We start from the raw sequence: 17,551 nt of genomic DNA on the forward strand, positions 1-17,551 counted from the left end.
TTTAAGTGCTTCCAGAAAATGTGATTCTACACTGACAACCATTTGCCACTCCCACAAAATGGTCATCAGTACCACTTTTGAGATTTACTGTGTGCCAAGCTCTATAGTCATAATGGATTCTTTTACTTAACCCTTTTAGCAACCCACAACCACATGACATAGGCATTATGGTGATCACTTTTTTATGGATGAGGAAAGAGGCTAAGAGCATCAGGAACTCCTCCAAAGTGACACAACTAGCAATGGTTGGACTAGGATGTGGGTCCCGGTAGTCTAGCTTTAGAGTCTCCCTCTGCACCTGATCACTTCCCTTTGGTGCTACCTGCGGTCAAAGAAAACCAGTGTGTTATTGTTGACATTATTGAGAAACCTAATTCTTCAGCCAGATAAAAAATAGTGTAGATCTGGCTGTGTGTTTTCTGATTCATAAATTGTTGTCGGATAAAGAATAACTTTACTAGATCTGGTGGGGCAGCCACAATCCCAGACAGGGACATTTATGAGCCATGAATATTTGGGGCTCAAATACCCTCTCTCCTAAACATTTTCTTTAATCCTCAATCACACCCACCCTGCACATCCTTCTTAATCCTCCTTCCCTCTCTGAGATCAATTAATTCTTTCTCCTCTGATCTCCCGCTGTACATTTCTATATAGCTCTGTGACAGCCCTTATTCTGTATTAATGTTAGGGTTCAAGCAACTGTCCCCCTCACTGGACTGTGAGCTATTTAAGGGCAAGAGTCCTGTTTTACTCAGAACTGAATCTCCAGTGCATGGCATACAGTAGATGCACAGGAAGTGTGTTTTAGTGAGTGAATTAATAAAAATCTCCACACTCAGTAGTGTCGTTTTCTCACTCACCTTTAATGGAAGTTCCAACTTGGACGGGGAGGAGACATCACAAGAGGGGAAAACACAATCCTCTCTACTATATTCTGTGATGCTAGAGTAAAACATCTTTGTATACCATACCCACAGCACATGTTAGGTACTCAATAAATATTTGTCAAGTACATGGAAACCAACCATGAGAACCTCCTAATGAGCTTGCCAATTCAAGAATTCACTGGGGAGTAGAGAAACTGATTGTGAGTCACAGCTTTTAAGAGACACAGGACCCAAGAATACTCACCACAAGTGACTTTAAATCTAGAGTCCCCTGAATAACAGTCTCTCCCCTAACTGCTCCTGCAATGAAGGATAGCAGCTGAAGGAAAGAAGAAAGAAAATCAGAGACATCGTGGGAGAGTTCTGAGCATGGCGCTGGTCCCCCCTGCTGCTGGAGAAATGGTGGATTCTCTTCTTTAGGATAGGGGCAGAGCTTTGTTTGGAAGGAAAGGGGTCTTGAGGGATGTGACAGATTTTCTATATGTCCTACAAAGTCACTTTGTCATTTGAAGTTGGCATTTTGTTTTTCTCAGGCTCAGCTTTTTTCCCTGAGGCTCCTAACAGATTCTGGTTGGCTTCGGTCTCCTTTGACATGTCCCATGTGGACCAAGTGGAACATTGTCTATAAAATTTTGGAGGAGCCTATTGCTTTGCAAATGCTCTGCACTCTTTGTACCTTAGGAAAGTTTACCAATTCCAGTTCCCTTTAGGAGGAAGTTCACCGTGCCCGTGGTTGCAGAGGTAAAAATATAAAGAGAAGCAGACTTGGCTCAAGGCAGCTTGGAGGCTAATTGGCTTTCCGGATGCTATGCCCCCCTTTTCTTTGAGTGAAGTCACACCTTTGTAGAACAGAATCTGTCATTGTTGATGTCTTCAGGAGGCTAGAAAAGATTTCTTCTAGGATCTCCAGTACATCTGAAAACAAAAAAGATAGAGGAATAATTAAACAAAAAATAACTTCAAAAAAACTGATAGAGAAAGTGGAGCCAGGTCACAGTTGGATGATTTTCCTTGGGATGAAAAAGAGGCAAATTCTGTATCTGTATCTCTTGTCTTACTCATCTTCTTCCTCTCTAGCCATCCACCTCAACTACTGCCAGAAAGATCTATCAATACCATACTTACTCAACAGAATCAATCAACTCTTGAATCTGAATTTGCTGAGTGCATAGTTGGTTGAGTGATATATGGCCAATAGAATTATTTTTCTAAATGATCCATTTCAAAATTCAACAAATAAAATGTAGATATTGCTTATGGATGCAAGTAATCTCTTTTTCTACATGTTGCTTCTAGTCAGAAATCTAACCAATTTAGCAGAAGAATAAGGGGATTAACCATCCTTATAGCTGAATCAGCTAAATCCACATAAAGTCTTAGCATCAGAAGCATTTAAAGGGATGTTTTTATCTATTTGTGTATTAATTACCTTCCTCTGCCCATGGACCTAAATATAGATCTCATTGTTACAAATCAGACTTCCATTGTCGTAATTTTCTTTTTCCCTCTTGCGTCATTTATATATTTCCTAAAACTTTGGGCAAAAATTGCTCAATTATCCATAAGGCTCAATGGCTATTAGGTTGTTAAGCAATCCTCCATTCTGTTTCCATTCTTTAATTACTTTTTACCATCAAGCCTGTCATAGCGATCTTGCTAATAAGTTAATTATTCTGAAACAAAGACCAGTTGGGTTTTTTCGGGAACTTGGTACAAACAACATTATCACAAAGTGCTAGACCTGAATTAGGGAGTAAAGGAAAAAGTGAGGATGGTTGTTTAAATGGTTCTGAATTTGGAAATGACCTTAAAGCTAAAAATGGAGAGGAAAAAGAAATGAATGTGGTATAACTAAGAACATAGGATTTGTTCTTCCCAAGACTTAAAATAGCTTAGTTCTTAAGAGCACAGGCACTGTAGTCAGACGGGCCTGAGTTCCTCTGTTAGTCCTGTTCTCCACCAGTTATGTGACCTTAAGTAAGCACTTGCCTTCTGAGCCAACTCTTTCCTTGGGAGACTGATACTTTGGGTAGTTCTGGGCATTAATCGAGATGTTGGCAAACTGCTTTGTCTATTGCCTAGAGTATAGGAAGTGCTCAATAAATGATAACTACTGTTATGCACATCAGCTCACCTGTCACATTCCTGTGTGCACAACCCAGCACACACTCGCTATGTGCACACGCCCAGGAATTTCTGGTAGAGGAAGCAGTTATCAGATCAGAAACCCCAAAAAGACCTTCACATAATTTCGGTAAGCAAAATGGTGTGTCACCCTATCACTTCTCAAGGCGAACCCCAAGATCTTAAGGCACTCTCATTTTCTTCAAAGAAATTAGACCTTTCACACCTTCATTTCTTTTTACTGCTGTTCTCTCTCCTTGGAATACCCTTCCTTTCCTTTCTTCATTTTCTTAGTCTCACTTGTTCAGAACTTGATGCATGGATCAGCTTCCCCAGGAAGTTTCTCTGACTATCCCCTAACCCTACACTACCCACCTGCCCAGCCCCAGCCCCAAGGGCATCCCAGGTACATCCATACCACAGCCCTTCCCACATGGAACTGTTATTAATGATTGACTTGTCAGTCTCTCAACATAGACCTTAAACTCCATGAGGACAGAGATACTGCCATATTTGACTGAATTAAATTAATTTCCCCAAAGTCATACTTACTTTGTGTCCACACATCCAGTAAGGGGAGATATTAACATGATTCTTCTAACAGCTATTTTATTATCCAGAATGATTGTTGACTATTCCAATAAAATGTTTTCATAAATATTAAATGCTATCCTAAAGAACTTTGTAAAAGAGAAAGCCACTCTCTCAATACTGGGAATGTAGAATGTATGTATTAACTAAAAAGGAATTTGATTTAAAATTCGAACCATTTTTCTACTTGTTAGTGATGTGTTTCATCGTAATGTCCTGTGCTCTTGTTGTAAGATACGTTTCTCTTAGGTTTTCATTTTCCAAGCTGACCTCTTTAATTCTGCTTGATCTCCCACTGAATCTCCCATGTAATTATTAATTGATGTGTTTGACTATGGTAGTTCAAGTCAACACTACTGGAGAGAAAATTTAGAAAAATAAAAGAATGAAACGTCTCAACTAAGAGGGAAAAAGAAGAAAAGAAAAAATAAATAAAAGAAAACAGAATGAGCCTAATCTTCCCAGGGCCTAAATTAGCCCCTAGTCACACATCTGGCACTCGGGCAGCACAGCGGTTTTCCAGGCTCCCAGGGTACGACTTAGGGCCCTGTAGCAGGAGACGCTTGAGCACTGGGAAGAATGGAGCCTGTAATTAGGAAAGGTACCAGATGTCACAAGGCTGAAATTTGCCCTCTTGGTATGAACTAGTTTCTTTAGTTTGGAAGCTTTCTTGGCAAAGGTTTAAATCTTTATCCCACCACCTTGTAGTTTTATAAAGCCTCACATTGCTGAATGCTGGGAGGAGAGAAGAAGAAAAGAAAATAAGAAGGGGAAAAGGTATTTTAATTAACTGAATTTCTGGTTAATTCTGTTGGACAAGTATTTATTATCTAACTGCTGGGCTCAGACCCCTGTAGGTGCAGTGGAAAAAAAGTAGAAACTGCACAACGAGATTCTTATCTACAGTGAGCATATCTTGTCTATTCTCCATTTTCCTCTTTTAACCTTTCTTTATCAAGTCTTTTCGGAGTATTTTCGTCCTCGTTGGTGCCTTAATAATTATGGAAAAGCTAACCTGATTTAATCTTCCCTCTGTGTGTCTTTGGTGCCCAGCACACACCTGGCACAAAGTGGGTGTTCAATACATCTTTACTGACTTGAATTGCGTGATGTAGGCCGTTTAAGGGATTAGAAAGAATCTATAGTGATGCCAAGACATAGTCTAAAACTTTGACAAAATCCATTACATTGACCTATTTGCTCCAAGTCTATTTCTTAGTTAACTTTTGAGTGAAAAGCAATGCTTCATGTAGTAGCATCATCTTAAAAAATAGTAAATCCTTTTGTCATCAACTAAACAGGGGTTTATTTCAGCTGTTTCCATTAGAATGTATGTGCCTTTTGTGTGCTTTCTGCAGCAACTTAATTTTATTTTACTCTTTTTCCCCAGCTTTATTGAGATGTAAATGACATATAACATCGTGTAAGTTTAAGGTGTACAATGTGATGATTTGATACATGTACATATTGCAGAGTGATTACCACAATGAGGTTAGTTAATACATCCATCACTTCACATAATTACAATCTGTGTGTGGTGACAGCATTGAAGTTCTATTCTCTTAGTAACTTTCAAGTATATAATACAGTATTGTTAACTATAGTCACTATGCTGAATATTAGATCCCCAGAACTTAATCATCTTATAAGTGGAAGTTTGTACCCTTTGACCAAAATCTCCCCATTTCCCCCAATTCCCAGCCCCTAGCAACCACCATTCTACTTTCTGTTTCTATGAGTTTGGCTTTTTTATTTAGATTCCACATGCAGCCACTTAATTTTCAACGTACCCTATGATAATGCCTACCGATCAGAGCAGAATTTGGGGCACTTGATATCCGTTCATGATGTGGACACTGGTCAGACTGAGGATGTCTGCTCTAGGGCTCTATGTGATCCTGCAAAATTTAAATAATCAGCTACTGCAGGCACCCATCCTTCAGCTCAAGAATTGCTCTAGAGCCCAGTTCCCACCACTGACTTGAATTCTTTACACCTTGGCCCTTCTCTCTCATCAGCAACCTTTTGCGTGACCTAAAACCTAGCCTCCTTCTTCTTTTTGTGGGTGGCCTGGCTTTGGGTCCAGCATCCCCTAATGAGATAATCAGAGCAAGCAGCTCTGGGAAAGGAGTCTGGAGTGCTGCCTCTCAGTCAAAGGCGGTGTTGAAGCCCCGCCTGGGATGTGGGAAAGAGCAGCTGAGCTAGGCCCGGCCTCAGGTGCTGGTGGACGTCTATAATCTGAATATCCAGGGAAATGAAGATTCTGTACAAAAAGCTGAGAGAAGAAGAGTCTTTTATTAAGACAGCCACAGCTTTCTAAGTTCTATACTCATCACTTTGTATGCCAATCACGTGTGTTTTTAGATCTATCTGCTTTCACATTTAGCCTTTATTTCATTCTGTTGAGAAATACGCTCTACATATAGCAGTAGTGCAGCAAGGCCATACCACAAGAATCCCGCTCATCAAAACGTAGAATTGATTTGGCTTTCTCAGACAGAATATTGTCCTTACCCACCCCCCACAAAATCCACTTAGGTGCTTCTCTTTCGAATTTTATGATTAGTTACAAAGTTTTAGAAAGATAGTTCTGCAGAATAGTATAAACTGTCATTCCATCGCTGGTAACTATAGACTTCACTCCAGTTACCACAAGATTTTAAATTATTACTTTTTTAGTGCAGTCTCCAATTTTTCTTGGAGAAAAACAAAGTCATTGTAAAGAGAACTTCAACCAAACACTCATTTAGAGGGAAGTCTCTAAACATAAGAGAAAATTTGAAGGGCCAGTTATTTGCGTGTTGAGGAATCTCCAGTAGCAAATGAGGAAAGCCACTGGTGGACAGCATGCTTAATTGAAACTCCTTGCAGGGAACTAGGGAGAAGTAAAAACAAAATCAAGAAGCTTATTTGATGTTCAGAGAATGATACTTAAGGGTTATATAAAACTGAGACAATACAATAAGAGAGCCAATTTATTTCCTCCTTAAATGATGAAGCAGAGAGAAAATGGAAGACAGACCTAAGTTTAATGAAAGGTGGGATCTGGAAAGAGACATCGAATTACTACCTTTCCCTTCAAGTCCACTTAGGATATTTTATAGACCTACCATTACTAGCTAGTAGAGGTAGGAATGCAGAAAACCCTGTCTCTGTGGAGAAGACTTGGGCAGCCTGCAGCTGCCTGAAAATCACAGCCAAAAGAAAACAAAAACTCATTTATGCCATTAAAAATGCAAACCATTATCATCGTTTTTTCCTCAGATGGTGCCTAATTCTACTCCCTCTACTTTAATTTCCTTTCCTAATCTAGATGTATTTTGTATGATTTCGAAAACTGATACAACATTTGTTATTCAAATTAAAACATGCGTTGTGAGTGAACTAGGGAGTTTGGTAAGCATCTCATTTTGAAATTTCCAGTTGACCTGCCCAGCCCTCTTACATTAAACAACATAAAACAGATTATGCAGACCGTGTCCTCTGTGAGTTCTTTCCCTCGGAGTAAGGAAAGAGTTTTGTTAAGCTTGCTAGACATTAAATAGCAATCACCAAAAAGATAAAGTGCTCGTCTAATCACAGAATTTCAGAGCTGGGAGCGACCTCAGACCTCGTCTGGTGTAGTGGCACACAATTACAGCTGCCCCCTGAAGCTAGTTTCTGACCCAGGAGATGTAAATAAACTTTCTTCCCAGAACCTTCAGCATCCTTTATCTGTGCCACCCCTGCAGCAGCATCTCTTCTGCTGTCTTTTGTATTTTAAAGTTAACAGCCCAGGTTCTTGCAGCTCAAAATCTTTTTATTTAAAAAGAAAGAAAAGAAAAATCATCGCTACTTGAGTTTCAAAACACTGTTTAGAAACCCAAAAGCTGAGAATGCCTTGGTATAGATTAGAGTTTCTCAGCTTTGGCACTACTGACATTTTAGACTGGATAATTCTTTGTTGTGAGGGGGCTGTCCTGTGCACTGCGAGATATTTAGAAGCATCCATGGCCAGTAGCATCCCCCTTGCTGGTTGTGACAACCACCAAAAGTGTCTCCTGACGCTGCCCAATATTGAGGTGGGGGAGGGAGGGGAAGACAAAATTACTCCTGGTTGAGAACAATCGATGTGTATGGTTTATGCTAAAACAAGTAAATATACACAACCTCTCCAACAATGCCTGTTGCCATTTTGTAAAACTCTTTGCCGAGTACGTGGCAGTTGTTCTGATAGTACTCGATCAGAGTGCCCTCCAAGGTCTACATACCACGTTGTTTCCTGAAAACTGGAGAGAAGAGTTCCGAGCTTGGCTTGGAGTTGTAGAAGTGGGATGTTACAGAAAATAAGGAAGTCTGGGTTAAATTCTGTGGTCTTGATGCAGGAGTAAATGGGCTTCAGCAGCATCTGCATAATCCCAGAGTTGAGTTGGCTATGTGGGTGTCTCCTTCCTTCCTCATGGTTCCATGTTCACCATCCAAACACGTAGGGGTGGTCAGTCGAAGAGTCTCTCTAGGACATAGTAGTTACTCAGCAAATATTGGCTGAATGCTTTCATGAGTGATGTGTACCGTTCGCACTTTGCCTTTTGGATTGGACAATCGGATACTTTAGTCTGTGCTAGAACTAAACATATCCTTGTTCAAATCAGTTGGAAATAGAATATCTCCTAGAAAGCCTCAAAGTCTCTTGTATTCCTAATTCCACAATCCCCAAGTTTAAAAGAAAAAAAGTGTGTGTGTGTCCAAAGTACAGAAGCAATCAAAGATCTATAGGATACACCCCCTCGGCCCTAAGGACCCAAAGAGAGAAGAAAAAGAAAGACTGCAATTTATGCCAGGCTCTGTGTTGGTGTGTTAAATGTACCATCTCTTTAGTCCTCACAGCAATCCCACTGTATAGATGGTAAGAAGAGGGAGCAGCACGTTGCTCAAAGTCAGACAGCTGCTACGGGGGGGAGCAGAAATTCAAATCAACTGTAGCTGAGTTTTAAGCTGTCTGAGCCCACTTGAGAAGCTTCCCTTGACTTGCTTACCCCATGTGCCCCGGGCTTCTGTTGCTTGTTGAATGGCGAGCCCTGTCCACCACTGCCTTGTACCTTCACATTGCTGACGGCCCCAGCCAGCCTCTTCAGGGTGGACGGCTGGGCTTCAGCATCCCCACCATGATGGAAGTCTCTGCAGAGATGGCAGCCGGGCCTAACCAGACCAGACCTGCAGAGGCTTTGGCTCCTCTCAGCACTTCTAGACTCCGATGCTGTCCTGTTCCCTGGGGCACAGGGTCTGGCGTCCCAGTGGCTGCCCCAGGGGCTAAGACACACAGTCCAGAAGTGTGGGGACTCAACTCCTCATAGGGAAAACTTGGATGAATGAAAGACAGGAAACTGAAAGGAGCCGCACAGAAATGCCTCTCCCTTCCTCCCCGTCCGACTGTTCTGAGATGTGGTGGGTCCAGTTAGCCTTTCTGGAGACTGAGCTACCAGCTGTGTCTTCCTGTGAAGGTGGACCCAGCTCAGGAATGTAGCCCCTGACCTTTGTTCTCCTTCTTTCTTTGCCTCATTTCCCTTCTTCCCTCACACTTTCTGCTCTGGGGTTGCACACATACACACACCACCCCCAATAAAGTGTCAACCTGTAAGCTTTGCCTTAGGCTCTGTTTTCTAGGAATCCCAGGCTTATGCTCTTTCATTTATAAAATGACAATGCTGCCACCCATCTCTCAAAAGTCCAAGAAAAAAATAGAAACAAAACTCCTCTTAGCGGATGTTACTCCTTCCTGATGTTAGCTAACAGATCGTTTGAAAGAAAAGCACCAGCCATATCTGGGTGTGGGAAGCAGCGCATTACAATGGCACTAATAATGCCTCCGTTGTCTCCTGTATCTACTCTAACCACCACCTACATTTCTCTCCTTGCTTTTGGACTAAAGGCTGTGTTTTTAACACCTATTTGAGCAGAAGGGCTCGTTCTTCGCCTTACTGTGCCGGTCATATGTAGCCTGCTAGGATGGGAAGTGTCAGTCTTCCTAAGTTCGAGTCCTAGTTCCCCTGCTTATTAGCTGTATGTCTGCGTAGATATTTCCTCACCTGTCAAATAGAAGGAAGAAGTCGGCCTCACCTTCCCACAGGCTGAGGTGACACAGCGAAAGCACTTTGAAGCACCACATAGACGTGCTTTCTCTGTGTGCGGAGGGCTGAGGAAATATCTTCCTAATTAAGGCTCCTAAATTTCCCTCACTAAAAATAATGAACCACTTCAGTAGGAGAATATAAAGGAATAAATCGCGTAAATCTTCCTAAATATCTTCGAGATAATACTTAAGATTAAGAGATTAAGGGATGAGATCGCCCCTTCTAGCAAAGATGGAATAAAAGAGACCAGACTTTCCCTCACACATGAAACAATCAAAAAATAAATAGAAAAAATATATTTTAAGAAAACAGTTTTCAAGACACTGGACATCAAGCAATGAAGTGATTCCCTGAGAGAAAGGAGACAGACACGGGGAGCCTTCGATTGCCCCGCTCACTGCTGGAGAGTTTCCAGGCTCCGGTGCAGGGAGAAAAAGGTCTTGTGGAGACTGGTGGACTCCATGGGTTGAGTGGATGGGGCTGAGGGTCCAAGTGGCCCAGGCGGCTGGAGCTCAGAGGACAGAGTATCAGAGATGCGAGAGATGCACTGAGAGAGAACTCTGGAGATCCACAGCGGGTTCCCCTCCGGTGTTCAGCAGAGTGCTAATCAGTGCAGGCAGGTGAGGGAACTACCTGATGCTGGGAAAAGCCACCCGAAGGGATTAGCAGGAACAGTAGCTGGTGCTCACACCAGGCTTGGAATGGCCAAGACTGGAAAACCTCTTGATTCAGCAAGCACTGGGTAGAGTACTTCAAAGAGTCTTGCCTCAACAGTGGGGAATAATTAGGCCTAAACTAAACACTGCTCTGGTCCAGCCCAACAAATCTTAAAAACAAGACCTGAAAGGATCGAGTTGTTTCCAAGTAACTAAACTGCATTCCAGAACAAAGCTCAAAAATATTTATAGGAATACAAAAATACCTAGCATCCAACATGGTCAAAATGACAATGCCTGGCATCCAATAAAAAACTATCAGGCATGCAAAGAAACAGGAAAATATGCCCCATAATAATGGGGGAGAAAATCAATCAAAACTGACTCACAACTGACACCAGATGTTAGAATTAGCAGAGGACATTAAAAATTATTATAATTATATTTCAGATGTTCAAAACCTTAAATAGAGACATAGATTTTTTAAAAAGACTCAAATCAAACATCTAGAGACGAACACTACAATATCTGAGATGAAACATACCCAGGATGGGACTAAGAGTATAGCCATACTCAGCAATGAAAAGGCATGAACAATGGATACAACACTGATGAATCTCAAAATAGTTGTGCTGAGTTAAAGAATCAGGCAATGGGTATACAACCACGTACTGGGGAACTTTAGGGAAAAAAAAAAGAGGACGATTGGCAACAGATGTTAGCTCAGGGCCAATCTTCCTCACCAAAAAAAAGTCATATAATTTTTTAAAAGAAGAATCCAAACAAAAAGATTGCATACTGTACAAATCCTTTTATATGAAATTCTAGAAGATGCAAAATAGTCTTTAGTTACAGAAAGCAGATCAATGACGACCTGGTAGGGGGTTAAGAGGAAGGGATTCCCAAAGGGCACAAGGGAACTTTGGGGGGTGATGGATGTGTTCATCATTTTGGTTTTTATGAAGGTTTCACAAGGGTATGCAGTCAGAACGTATCGGTTTGTACACTTAAAATATGTGCACATTATTGTATATCGATTATAACTTAGTAAAGCTGTGTTTAAAAAAACTAAAAAGACAAACACATACTTAAAAAAACCACTGCACAACTTGGGAAATAGAGGATTTATAAATATAACCACACTTTTTAATGTTTAAAATTTTGTAAATTTTAGAGAATGGTAAAATAAATATTTAAATCTGTAATTGTTATTACATCTAAATCTATAATGTCTATAGACTACATCTATGATAGGATCTATAGTATTAGTATAGCATCTAAAGTTTGGTTTGAGGATTCTCTCTTTTTTTAAACAATAAATTAGAAAATCTTTCCCCCGTTGTTAGAATTATGTAATTCCAAGGAGTTTTTTTTAATTAAACAAAATATTAGGAGTCAGAAAAGCACAAGGTAAATTTCGATTATCATTTTTTCTAAAGTTTACTTTAGAAATTAAGAAAATTCTACACATTTTTTTTTTTTAACCGTTAAGTGACTGTATATTTCCTAAGAGCCTTCCCTGTTTGATGTGAGGTCTGGGCTGAAACCCTGTAAATGTCTGATTAAAGACTTGAGCACTTTAATTCCCCTTGTCAGGCTTCATTAGAGATGCACTTGTGTGAAGCATGCTCATTATGTTTTGGGAAGAACTAATTTATGTACTCTCCTGTTCCCAACTTGTCTGTCCTGATTTCCCCCAGTTTGATGCCGACCGAGACGAGGATGAGGTGTTCTCTGACATCAGTGCGGCCGTTGACAGCAAGTTATTCCCAAACAAAGAGGCTGCAACAGGTAAGTCACTGCGTCCTTTGGGCAACAGCATGCCCTGATCCTCTGGGACTTTGTAGTATTGTTGGAGCTCAAAAAAGTGCTGTAAGGTTTTAAGGATGACACTGTCTTCAGAGCTTTATACTTTCTGGGTTAAAAATAAAGGCACAAAACAAAATCGAAAAGAAGGACTATACACCTGGCCCTCATAGCTACTGCTTTTCTTCCAGTCATCACACATGTAAATTCACAGGTAGTCACAACGTGGCAGAGGACCTATGTTACTCTAACAGAAAAAAATCTCATCTCGCCCATACTTTGTGCAACAGTTCAAAGGTACAGTTCCTCCAGGACTGCTGAACTCATACACAGCTCTCCTGTACTGCCTGGAAAAAGCCTCCCCTTTTATCTGGTGGCCACTCCCATCCCCACCCACAGCCCTGTAGAGGCTCTGCCCTCTCTCTTCCTACATGCTCTCGCCTCGAAGTTGGACATTGGCCAGAAGTGTGGGGCAATCACAGCCCTGTAGGTAGGCAGTTCTCACAGTTCTGTCCTTGACACTTCTCTCGCTCGCATTCACTTTCTGGCTCTGGGTCAACTCGTTGTCCCTCATGGCTTCAACTATCAATGCTATGTGGACGACTCTCAAGTCTTTGTCCCGGTCCTGACCTTTCTTCTCAGTTATGGCCTTAGAGGATAAAGATCAACAGTTCTAGGCTGCAAAGAAAAAGGATAATCACTTAAACTTTGGAGCCATTTTTGAAGCCCCCTAAGAATAGCTTCAAAGAAAGGCAGAATGAAAAGAAGGGCAAGGCGGTCATCTTTCTGGGCAGACCCACAGAGCACAGATAACTAACGTAAACTCTCGGGCCTGATTGTCCAGTGATATTGACAAAAAGATGGCCTATGCCAGGATAGATGGAATATTGAGAAGCGCGTAAGATCTTGTAAACAAGACTACAGCTGCTCTGAAAAATGTTATACACCTGTGCTTTTGAAGTGCATATTTTATTTAGAACGTATATTTAGACCTCTGTGGCAAATATCCAGCTGCTAGATACTCTCAGTTTGCTAGTACAGCAGAATGGAGGAGCTGATGTAAGCTGCCCCTTCTTTAGAACCCTGGTGCTTTGTGGCTCTCAAATGACATTTCTCCAAGGTGGCCCTAGTCCTGCAGTAATGCCGCTGTACTGGCTCCTGTGCTAGTCTGTAAGCTGCCTGAGGACAGGTGCTGTGTCCTCATTCTCTCCGAGTCCCCTTGGCAGAGTGCACACTGCCTGGCCTATAGATGAGGTTTCCAGGGGCCTACTCTTTCCTGTCTACACCTCTGAGCTCATGAGCAGAGGAGTCCAAGTCCTGCTGGCTCCCTTCCACTCCTGACACCCCTGAGAGCTGGGTTCTGCTTCAGCCTTAAGATAAGCCTGTTCTGTCTATAACAGCCCTTGGTGAGTGAAGTCAGCCTGGGAGAGAATGTGGTAAACTAGAAATAAGCGATGCCTCCGCTACGGAAGGCAGCCACTTCTCAGCTCCAGGCTATTGTTGCCATTAAGAAATGAGCCGGTATTGCTGGATCCTTCTCTCTTTCAAGAGAAAACAGAAACCTGCATCTGTAGGTGAAATTTTCAGGCTTGTAAATGTTGGTGACTCACCCGATTAAACAAGTCATGTCTGTGGCTTCTGCTCTGTGATTTGTCTGCCCCCACGTTTGGTCCCTCTGCTCTTCCGTTCTCTCTTTGCAGAATCTCAGCTGCCCCATAACTCCCACGTCACCTCCATGGGAATGACTTTCAATTCTTCTTTTAAATTTTTTCAATAAAAATTGATTATATTTAAGATGCGCACCATGATGATTTGATACACATATACGTAGCGAAATGATTACTACAGTCAAGCTAGTTAACATTTCTTCTCTTCTCATAGTTACCATTTTTCTGTGTGTGATGAGAGCACCTGAAATATATTCTCTTGGCAAATTCCCAGTTTTCAATGCGGTATTAATAACTCTAGTCATCACACCGTACATTAGATCTCTAGACTTATTTATCCTGCTTAACTGCAACTTGGTGCCCTTTGGCCAACAACATCTTCCCATTTCCCCCACCTCCGTGCCCATGGTAACCACCGCTCTACTCTCTGCTTCTATGTATTTGACATTTTTAGATTCCACATATAAGTGAGATTATGCAGTTTTTTTCTTTTAAGAGAGCCAGGCAAAAATGTTCCTGCTCTCATGGCCCACACGAATTGTCATTCCTCAGGGACCCCTTGGGAGTCCCCTCCTTGTTCTCTCTCCCCACTGCACTCATCGAAGGCTTTGTAATGACAAAGCCTTTTCATTTTCAAATGGATGGCCTTTTCCTCATCCCGGGCTTCTCCTGTTTGTCCTGCCATGGGGATCCTCACAGAATACAGCTCTGATCACCACGCCTCCCCACTGAAAAACAAAACCAAACCTTCAATGACTTTCCTGCAGGCTGAGCACCAGTGTCCTTCATATGGCAGAAATATCCTTAGCTTTCCTGCAGCGGTCCTGTTCCCACCGCAGCATCACCTCCCCTCCGCCACACCAGCTTTCTCCAGTTCCTTGAATGCCTCAAGTACCTTCCTGCCCCTGGCCATTTGCACAAGTTACTTGGAACTGCCTGTCTCCATTTGCATTCCTCCACCCTTACAGCTCCCAGCCCCGTCCTTCACCTGGCCAGACCCCACTCAGTAGCTCACTTTAAATGTGATTTCCTCAGGAAGCTTTCGCAGACCCCATCTCAGACTAGATTAGGCTCTTACATAGTACCCGGCACTTTTCCTCCGGGGTGTTCATTGCCATTGTGATTCCATAATTAGGTATATGATTGTTTATTAAAAATCTATTTCCCTTCTTAGAGTGCCAGACTTCATGAGGACAGATGTGTGCGTGTGTGTGAGTTTGATATCCAGTGTAAATCTCATAGGAGATGGCACAGAAGCCCTTTCTTTGCAAGCTGGCTACCTCAGCTGGACCACTTGTCTAAGTACGTTGACTCAGGGCCACACAGAATTTTCTTTGGCTCCAGAGCGAAGCGTGCATTTGCTTGCCTCCCTACCATAGAATGTCGTTCTCTGACCCTCCGCACCCTTCAAGCCCCGTCTGCAGTGTCTCCTTTTCCCCAGAGTCCGCCAGTAGTAGTTCTTGCAGAGCCATCCAGCCACATCACTCCATCTCTCTGGAGCTCAGTTTCCTCCTCTATAAAGAGGGGCTAATAGTGCTACCTCATAGGACTGTTGTGAAGAGTAAATGGCTTATGTGCATAAAGCGTGTGGCTGTCACATTGAAGAGGCTGCATATAAGTTAGTATCTTTGCTGAGAATTTGAGGGGTCACAGGGAGAGGCCACATCTTATTCAACGCAACAGTACCCCATTTTCCTAGGTCTGTTTCTACTCTCTTCTCCATCTCTCTCTTCCCCTCTTCCCCGAGCCCTGTCGTGGACTAACTGGAAAATCCCCCCTCCCCTTCTCACCCAGAACGTTCCAGCAACACCAGATGCCTCAGACAGCTCACCTCCTAGTCCCAAATACTGTCTGAATTTTTTCCGAGGAAATACCGTACTCTTCCTCAAATGAATTCTAAGGCTAACTGTGACTAACACTTTCCACGCCTGTTGGGATTAGAGCTGGATTCTCCGTGCCTAATGCCTAGGGCACTTAGGAAGGATTTAATGTGTGTAGAGGGAATGAAGAGGATCAAGATCTGCAAAAATAAAATGTAAATGTCCTTTTATTCTTTTTTTCAGTCATTCGGCATACATGTGTCGAATGCGTAGAATTTCTAAGTTTTATTCTTAGATTCGGAGATAGAGTACAGCCCTACTTAAAGCGGCTTCTAGTTTAGTGGAAGAGGCAGGATGGGGCGTGGGGGAAACCGCTTTCCTTTGGGGGGCAGAGGAAGTGTTGGAGGAGTTTTACCTACACACGCCCTGCACTGCCCCAGGAGCCCTGCCTGGCAGTGGTGTCCCTTTATTTGTTACTCAAAGTGGAGGAGGACCCTCCTAAAACTCCTGGTTGAAGATCCACTAGGAGGAAAAACATCTGTAACGCTGTCCCAGAAAGCTATATGGTTATCCTTCTGCTGTCTCTTCGGCCAATTTGAATCATCTTTCCACTTCAATTTAAGGAGACAACCTGAAAATAATATTTCCAAAGACCGTTCTACATCTAAAACTGGTGACTGAGTGCTCCCTGTGGGGCTCTGTTTTGGCTCATACCTTTCTCTGTTATCTATAGAAAGAATATTTTTAAATTTGAAACAACTTCATGTATGTTAAACTGTCCAATGAAAGAAGGCAAAAATGTGTACATATGGCTATATTTACCTCCCTATTTTGTATGTCAAACCTTAGACTATCATTAAAGGTCCCATTTTCAGCAAACCAAGCAACCAATACTAAAAGAAAATGAAAGCTATTCAATCATTATCTGAGCCGATAATGACATCCTTTGTCTGTTACCTTCTATGAAATATTAGTACTGTTGCCAAGAGCAACAACATGTCAAGAAATGCCATCCCTTAATGATACAATAAAATTTCTGTTAAAGGCATTTTATTATGAAAGCCGATCTCTTCTTCCTTATAAGTATGAGTTATTTTGGGGGGGGTGGGTTTCCACCAAGATCTCTTCATTCTACCGTTGCTGAAGATAGTTTTCTAATAATCTTGTTCCGGTCTCAAATATTAATGTGTAATATCTGTTAACTGGGTTGTTTAAGAGCTCTTCACGTTGTGCTTTTTTAAAACAACCAAAAGAACTGTTTCTAATTAAATAAAATAAGTAGGACACAGGAACTAAAACAGCTATATGTTTACTAAGGCTTTGTGTTCAGATCGCGTGGCTCTCTCCACATGAATCACTCTAAATACAGCTGAGGGGAGGGTGTCAGTTGAATCCAAGTACCTATCACCGTTTCCACTAGTAAGTGGTGGATAAGATCCGTATTGTGGAAGTAATGAAAGCTAAATCAAATTGGTGTTGCCTTTAATAATGCTGTCAATAGCAGCCACCTAGAAAGGGGCACTGATTGTCACAGGCTGGAGGGACACTCCTTGATTCCAGTTCTGATTCCTCCATTTCCACAGCCTCCCAGAGACACGCCTCAGTATCAACCGTTCACTCTTCCTCATTCTCTCACAATGTGGAAGAGAGGGCATCCTCGTCCAGGTCCCCTCCTGGAGTACTGTAGAGTACTGTAACGAAAGACCCTATTTACAAAGCCATTTGGATTGCTCCTGTTTAGAATTTGAAGTCAGCAGAGTGTGCTAGGAGAAATGAGAGCCACGACTTCTGTCTGTGATCTCACTCACTTTCTACATGACCTTGGCCAAGTTACTGAAGTACTCCGCAGCTCGTTTTCCTCTTTTACAAACGAGGGGGTGGGATTCT

At 42.1% G+C, this 17,551-nt stretch overlaps 1 protein-coding gene across 1 annotated transcript in view; it reads left to right on the forward strand.

Moving 5' to 3' along the window:
• The window catches only part of AK5 (adenylate kinase 5), a 223,464-nt gene that overhangs the window by 103,977 nt on the left and 101,936 nt on the right, over positions 1-17,551 (forward strand). Inside the window, exon 7 of the mRNA XM_046645725.1 lies at positions 12,072-12,162. Within this exon, the coding sequence (XP_046501681.1) occupies positions 12,072-12,162 (91 nt within the window). The remainder of the gene's footprint in view (positions 1-12,071; positions 12,163-17,551) is intronic.

This window comes from Equus quagga, chromosome 18 (genome assembly GCF_021613505.1).
Source record: "Equus quagga isolate Etosha38 chromosome 18, UCLA_HA_Equagga_1.0, whole genome shotgun sequence".
Classification (NCBI taxonomy): Eukaryota; Metazoa; Chordata; class Mammalia; order Perissodactyla; family Equidae; genus Equus; species Equus quagga.